Source organism: Chaetura pelagica, unplaced genomic scaffold (assembly GCF_000747805.2).
Source record: "Chaetura pelagica isolate M959 unplaced genomic scaffold, ChaPel_1.0 scaffold48, whole genome shotgun sequence".
Taxonomy (NCBI): domain Eukaryota; kingdom Metazoa; phylum Chordata; class Aves; order Apodiformes; family Apodidae; genus Chaetura; species Chaetura pelagica.
In genome coordinates this window covers 1,577,146-1,585,137 of record NW_009954241.1, presented here as the reverse complement: position 1 = coordinate 1,585,137, position 7,992 = coordinate 1,577,146, and the positions used below count along the sequence as shown (strand labels likewise).

Genomic DNA, 7,992 nt, shown 5'->3' with positions numbered 1-7,992 from the left:
AAGGAGACTGCAGAGGAAGTACAGAAGATAGTTCCAAAACTAACAGACCTGTCTCTTCAAACAGGAATTCTGTTGGGACTTGGGTATTATGTACTTTTTTTAAGTGTTTTTTTGTTGTTTTCTTTTTTTAAGCTTTTTTAAAAATTGCTATCAAAATGGAGTTCTACTAGCTGTGAGTATCTTGCAGTCAAGTGCTGCATTTTGCCTGCAAATATGCACCCATTTCCCTCAAGTATCCTTCCAGAGAAGGATGCCCTCTTAGAAATATCTTCCTGTTGGATTTTGCCAGTATTTCTTATTCTCTTGTTTAAATGTACATTCTCAGAGTTCAGCAGAGATCCAGTACATGCCAACTATGGTTTGGTGAGCAGCACAGGAAATAAACATCTGCCAAATGTCTGCTCCACTGTCCTCCAGTTGGCAGACTTCAGTTATTTCCTTCAGCTTGGTATGCATGCCTGTGTATATATAACTACCAAGTCAAACAGCAGTTACAGCTGTACATAAACTGTTAGTAAAAGCTAAATCTTTGTTTAAGCAGGCACCCATTTTGGAATTGTATGTTTTGACAGATGACCATTTAAATATGAATATTTATGAAAAATATACCTGTATATTTGAAAATTCAAAAGGAAATGGATTTTTATTTCTGAAGTTAACAGAACTGTGGATATATTAAAGATGAAATTGTACCCATAATGCATCTCTTAAGTGGCTCGTTTTTGTAGTTGATGACTCCCTTTTGACCCCAGTGTAGGCAGCCATCGTACAAGAAGTATAAGTGTGTTCTGTGCATTGTAAAAAATACATTTTATTTTTAAAATCCATGCTTCCTTCAGAGATGACAGAGCTTCTGCACTGGAGGGAGGAGTTACTCAGTGCACTGAACAGTAGCATCACAAACTGTGTATGTGTGTGTGTGCTTGTTTTTGCTCTCCAGTCAAAGCAGAGCAGAATGCCATTTCCTCTAAAGCCCTGGAAGATACCCCTGGAAGAGGGGGGGAGCTTGATGTGCTTCTCTTTTTAAGTCATAGAATCACAGAACAGCCCAGGTTAGGAGGGACCCTTGAAAGATCATCTATCCCAACCTTTTGTGGGACAGGGAGCCTAGATGAGATTATCTAGCACCTCTCCTATCACATCTCTGTGATCTTGAAAACATCCAGTGGTGGCAGCGATGACTCATTTCAGTCACTTTTCCATGCATCCCTTTCTGGGCCCTGGTCCCTTTCTCTGCACAGCTTCTCCCTGCTCAGCACTCATACCACTTCCTTCACCTGGGTAATCCAGGAGCTCCACTAAGTCCTGCCTTTTAATTCAGATCCCAGAAGGTGTTTCTGTTCTAACATGGATTATACTCAGTTTACTTTCTCCTGGTCTGTATTAGTCATCTTGATCTTTATGACTCAAGTTCACAAGTATTGGAAAAAGTGTCAGCAGTTAAATTCTGCATTTAATTTTCAGGTATGTTTCTTTTTCAGTTGCTGTTGTGGCAGACAAGACAGGAGAGCACAGTTCTCGGTTTAGCTTAATACATTACAGCTTCCCTTCAGTCAGTTGAGCCAGCCTCTTTGTGGTTGGTGCTTCCAGCCCACATTAACAGCAATGAGCCAAATAAAGCCCTTCAGCCCCTCAAGCAATGATGAGGTCAACTGCCATGATTAGAAAGTGCTAAAAAATCAGTTTCTTTGTGACCTTTCCAAGGAGACAGTTCTCATAAGGTTTTTAAGAATGGGTAATAAAACTTTGCTGCTTGTTTTTCTATCTCCAGCTGAAAAACAACTCTATTTCAGGGTTCCTGTCATCCAGATTAAATAAAAGACCCCATTCATCTGTAGGGTGGTTCATTGTTAAACATAATTTTAACACAGAAAAACAAAGTCTCTTGGCCTTGCTGCTACCATTGTTGTTACGGCACTGGCAGTTACCAAAGGGATTACTCTGTGTAACTCACAAATGTCTCTTCTGGCCAGCATGTGCTCCCACAGAAAGTTTCCAGAACAAAGGCTGCATGTTTCTTAGCTGTGGTCTGTATATGGAACATTATGTAAACTTTTAAAATCGCATGTACGACATTTGCAAATTAATTACTTGGAAATTAAGAAGCACTTCACAAAAGTACACTATCCAGAATACTTAATAAGCAGTATGTGCATCACTACAACTTAGTAAATCAGAAATCTTAACTCCTAGGGGGATGGAGCTGCAGCCAAGAGATTTGTTTAGGGGGAAGAATTCATTTTACGATTACACTGCAGAATATGAAGCTGGTGGCTTGTAGTTTGACTTTCTCTGCATGTCTGCAGCACAGACCCCCTGCACCTCTAGCACCTGGGCTGGTCAGTGCCTCTGCCTTAACAGCAGGTACACCCTGCCCTTTCTACAGCACAGGGCTGCAGAACCTCCTACTGCATTGGTTCTTTTTAGAGACAGTGTCTAACTCCTGAGTCAAGAAAGCATATTTACCTAAGGAACTGTAACTCCTGGGAAAAACAAATCCACAATGTTGCCAGTACCTTAACCAAACGTAGTTAGATCTTTAAGAATATCAATTAGTGTCCAGCTTGTTTTCTGATAAGCACAAGTGCTAGACAGAGATGGGTTCTTGTAAAAAGGCTGCATGTTTTCCTTAATTTTTATGTATATATAACTTCAGACCCTGAGGTACTCAAAAGTGACTTAGTGTCCTCATTACTTAACTCCTAAAAAGAAATATAGAAAAGTAATTAAGAACAGCAGCCCTTATAGTTGTAAGAGATTGCCACACCTAACAAGGACGGACAGGCTGAGAACCTGCTTATGTGCTCCTCACTGTGGCAGCAGGACGCTTTGGATCACTAAGACAAACACTCTCCTGTCACTAGTGCTTTTTCTTGGAAGTACATCTGACTAGAGCAACAGACAGTTCCATGTACATAGCAAGGCTCTGCCACCAAAACAGTTCAAATATGTTTATTTGGGAAATGAAGTGTTACACTGGCTGTAAAACCACACTCCACCAGGACTGAACCTCTCACTGAATGACATCTAGCTAGGCTACGTGGTTTTACACAACTCTCAACCACAGAAACAGTTCCCAATAGTCCCCAGAGACAGGTCACTTAAAGATACAGCCCTTCCGGGGTTCCCTCCTGCTTCTTGTAGAGAACATTCTCTTTAGACTTTTTGAAGTCTTCATTTGTTACTTTCATGCGCCGCTCCCGCAAAGCCATCAGTCCAGCTTCTGTACAAATGGCCTGCAACAAAGAAGGCAGGAATAAGTTACTGGCTCTGTGCAGCCTCTCAAGCCACACCTCAGGAGATGGCAGCATTTTCAAGCTGCTCCAAAGGACTCTGTAGTGGGAGTGAAGCGTGTTAACAAAAATTACATTCTTAAGCTCAGCAGCACTGAATCATTTAAAAGAATCTGGATGAGGCCAGGTGAGCATGTCCCTCTGCAGTCAGATTAATGCTTCCATGACAGAAAGGCAGCTTACTAAGAAAGTATTTCCCCCCTGCAAGGAACAGCCACATCCAGGCCTGTAACAGTGGCTTGTGCTGCCCTGCTGCAGTGCTGTGTGGTTAAGCTCATTAGAGTGGTAACTCCAGGAAGGGCTCTACTTTAGAAAAGCATACTATGTATGTCTGAAGCTTCCTAATCTATAGTTCCATTTTTATTTGCTTGCAAGTCTCTAAAAATGCTTCTTACCTTGCACTATCTTAAGTAATATTTAATGTATCTTGCATGTTTCTGAAGGATTCCACATTCCACTTCAAATTTCCACTTTACTACTTTTAAAATTTCTTACTCACTTAACAGGTACATAACAACACAAGCTACCTGATAGTTACAGTTTTGTGAAGTTTCCCATTTGTAAAGCTGAGTATGTGGCACTCGTAAAAGGTATTTTAAAGCCACCCAACTGTCCCTCAGTAACGTAACCACAGGAAGCAAGAGAAGTTTCAGTAGTGTTTTTGGAAACAGTAAAATGCGATTTATGTTTTGAAATACGAACAATGGTGATGTACAGACCTTAATATCTGCACCACTGAGATCATCTTTTGCCATAATCAGCTCATCCAAAGTCACATCATCTGCCAGTGTCATCCTGCTTGTGTGAATCTGAAAGATTCGTTTCTTGGTCTTTTCATCAGGTAGAGGGAACTCTATTTTCCGATCAATACGTCCTGTGCAAAAGAAGAATTCAGACATGTTTTCTGGATATAGCTTTGGGAACAGAGCAGGAAGAACATTTCAAGGTTAGACTGACAGTAACGGTTTCTTCACACCGCAATCGATCATGTCTTAGAGTGGAAAGTGAGATCAGAGTATTCTGTTTGTAAGGAACAGGCAGCTGCTGGAGCTGACAGACACCACACTGCTGTGGCACTGCAGGTGAGAGACACCTCAACTGGGATGCATGAAAAACCATAGCTTCCTTCAATCACATGTAAACACAAAAAAACCAATGTCATACCACAGGAAAGTATTGATCAAATCCTTATGCTCTTGTCATAAATTGTATCCTGCTCTGGTATTACTTGTAGCTCTGAAGTTTTATTTTCTGCCACACAGACACACAAAACAAATGGCAACCTGAAGAACTATTCCTGGATAACCAACTTCCTTTGCTCAGTACAGTTCAACCTAACTAAAGAAGGAAGGTTTTGCACAAGATATTCTGCTCCAAGTCCCTACCCGTTGTTCCCTTTATGTCAGTAAGAACCTGGGATGTGCTGGCACGCATTGTTCCAACTTCAGTCAGCAATCTTTTAAAAGATATTTTCTATCTCTGGCTCACTCATGTTTTTCTCCAGTGTTACAGTACCTTTTCTAAAGAGGGGTGATGGCACCACAAGCTATTCCAGACTAAGAATGGTAAATCACTCTGCTGAGCTGCCAGAAGTGCCCTTGTTGCTCAAGCAACAGTTATAATCTTCGCAACAGGCAGGTGCAGGAAGTTTCCTTACAATAAATTTTAGATAGTGTTAGGTTGTCTTTTGGTATTAGTATTTTCTCCTCTGTGCTCCAACAGAACTGGCTTTGATTTGGAGGGGCAAGGCTAAGATGATGACAAAACCAGACCCTTAACACACCTCAGCAACTTCATACCATGGAGGTGTTTTCTAAACTGCTGAAGTCCATACAGTCTAGAGACAGTTCAGAGCTGTTCTTTGACAAATTCATCTCAAGATCCCATTGCTCTCTGTCCTACCCTGTTACTTTAGAGGGAGTATCTCTACAATCTCTTCAGTAGTTAATGTTTACTTAAGAACACTAATAGGGGGGCTTATCTTTTTCTTTGATCTCCATGTTACCTTAGAGTAGCTGTGCCATCTTAACTCAAAGGAAGAACACTCAAATTGTTTATACATATATAAGAGGAATTACTGCATTTCTTCTCTTCCATAGGCTTTTTCCCCCCCATTTGGAAACTTGTGAATTGGTTCTGATTTTAACAGATACAACATAGATGGGATGGTGAATAAAGACAAACTAGTAACTCACATTCTTTTTACCAGCCCATGTTTGATCAGTTATGACAAGTTCTTTCACAAGAAAAGTGGCTTTAGCACAGACGGTGGACAGTGTCTTACCTGGCCTAATCAAAGCTGGGTCCAGTGTTTCTATTCTGTTTGTAGCCATGATAACTTTAACATCCCCCCGAGAGTCAAACCCATCCAGCTGGTTCAGCAGCTCCAGCATTGTACGCTGGATCTCTCTCTCACCACCTGAATTTGAGTCATACCTTTAAGAAAACAATAGCCAGAAAACAGCACCAGGCCAATTTTAGAACATCACTTTACTGCCACAAACATATAAACAAACATATAAATAAACATACAAATTGGTGGCTTTTTGTTTTAGACACCCATAGCAGTCATGGGTTTTTTTAAATTCAGTGTTCACCCACAGAAAACAAAAAGCAGGTTTTCAGAATCATATAAAGAGACACTGAACTATTCTTGCAGCTGGGAAAAGTAATAGCAAAAACGTGAGGAAATCTGTCCTTTTGCCGTTTGTTACGTATCTGGAATTTTTGCACCCCTCCCCATAACAAAATTAACAAATTAACACAAAAAAAACCCCAGACACCTTATTCTTAGAAGAACATGCATCCACTTCATAGAAAACGGAGCTTGTCTATCAGTTTTCCACTTGAGGGTTTCCCCTCATGCACACAGTTAGAGCTGCACCCCCTTTAGCTTTACGAGCATGAATCCTGCTTTAACTCTGCCCTGGAACACAGGCACCAGTGGCAGGATGTCTGTGCTTTGTAGTTAAGCTATTTAATTTTGCAAACATGAGACTAAATAATCTGCTTCTCATCCATGTTCCACAGCAGCTTAGAGAAACATAACATTTGTGAAGAACTGTGTGTGTAAAGCACTTCACCATCGGTCCCATCCTTTCTACATATGTAGAAATACACAGAGCTGAAGCTGCCTTATCCTGTGTCCTGGTTTGAGCCAGGATGAAGCCAATCTTTTTACTGATTTTTTTTCCTTCAGTAAGCTTTCTTTTAACTAGCAACTGTGTGTTCTGCTAGGCTGATAAGACAGTGGAATGTTTTTCTAACTACTGAGGCTTCAAGGTCGCACCTTCACTCTGCTGGCTCAGACACTATGGGGAGATCTGTGACCCCCCCGCAGGAGGCTGAGTTAGACAGACAGCAAAACTGGCCAGAAATATTCCATTCCATATATCTAGGTAAGCTCAAGGGAAGGTCAGAGATCACAGAAGACAACTTCCTTCCTGTTTCTTCTTCCCTTCTCATGGCCGGCGTCCGGGGAGGACTCCGTTCATCCATCACCATCGACCCTTAGGCTCGAGATCTCGTGACCCCCATAACTCTCTGCTTTCTCCAGCAGCAGCTCCGGGATTCCTCGGGACTCTTCCCAGTTCAGGGAAGTGCTATGGGAGTTGCTGGGGGTGGGGGGAGGCGAGAGGCTTTTGCCCATACCTGAATATATCTGTATATAATTGTATATATTTTCTTGTATCATTCATTAGTGTTTTAATTAAAGCTGTGTAGTTTAGTTTTCAATCCAGCCAAGTCTCTCTTTTTCTCTCTCTGCTTCCCTACCTGGGGGGGAGGGCATCGAGAGCATTGTTGTCGGACCTAAGTCAAACGGTGACATCCTGGAGCTGAAGCTGCCTTATCCTGGAGCTGCAGGCTTGTAGCTGTGTAGTAATTATATGTAAGCACCTTTTGCTAATTTAAAAAAACTTAACTATTTTAAAGACTATTTGTACGGGGCAGTTCCAACTAGCCTAAGGAATTTTCAAAGTAATACAACTTGGATAGAGGCTGAGTATAGCTGAGTGTGACACAAGCAGTGCTTCTCATGACATCACACTAACTTACCATGTAATATCCTAAAGGGGTAAGCATTTACCCACCTATCCAAAGAGGCAAACAATACATGGATGTATTCTGTATTAAGTACACTTCGCTGTTGAATCACTGAAGCCAATTGCTGTATACTTGGATTTGCACTTCCAGAACCCTGTATGACCTCATACATGGTGCCTCTGTCAGTTTAGGACATTCTATCACAGAGATGCTACCATTTAGCAGGAAGACAGAGGTCCAGTCTCTGGTCATATCTATTTAATATGAAAAGGTTGTGATCCACGTTAGTTTCAAAGAAATTATTTCAAGATTTACTTGTCAAAATTCCTTCCATCAAAATACTATGAGCATGGTAGCAGAGCTAAGAAACTGAGTATCAGTAAGGTTGCAAAAGAATCGTGTCCTGCAAGGGCAGGTACCTCTTTGTACCGATGGCATCGATCTCATCGATGAAGACGATGGAGGGCGCGTGCTCCTCGGCCACGCGGAACAGCTCGCGCACCAGCTTGGGGCCGTCGCCCAGGTACTTCTGAATCAGCTCCGAGCCGACCACCCGCAGGAAGGTCGCTGAAGTCTGGTTCGCCACGGCTTTGGCTAGCAAAGTTTTACCTGTTTTGAGTTGGAAAGAAATCTTGTCATTAGTTTGCGGGGGGGG

The 7,992-nt window shown here is 41.8% G+C and overlaps 1 protein-coding gene across 1 annotated transcript in view; it reads right to left on the bottom strand.

Annotated features, from left to right (window-relative positions):
- Positions 1 to 2,938: 2,938 nt before the first annotated feature.
- The window catches only part of PSMC1 (proteasome (prosome, macropain) 26S subunit, ATPase, 1), a 44,724-nt gene continuing 39,670 nt past the window's right edge, over positions 2,939 to 7,992 (bottom strand). The window contains exons 9-12 of the mRNA XM_010003746.1: positions 7,757 to 7,946; positions 5,578 to 5,729; positions 4,013 to 4,167; positions 2,939 to 3,236 (exon numbers count right to left, since the gene is read on the bottom strand). Coding sequence (XP_010002048.1) covers positions 3,102 to 3,236; positions 4,013 to 4,167; positions 5,578 to 5,729; positions 7,757 to 7,946 — 632 coding nt within the window. The 3' untranslated portion in view covers positions 2,939 to 3,101. The remainder of the gene's footprint in view (positions 3,237 to 4,012; positions 4,168 to 5,577; positions 5,730 to 7,756; positions 7,947 to 7,992) is intronic.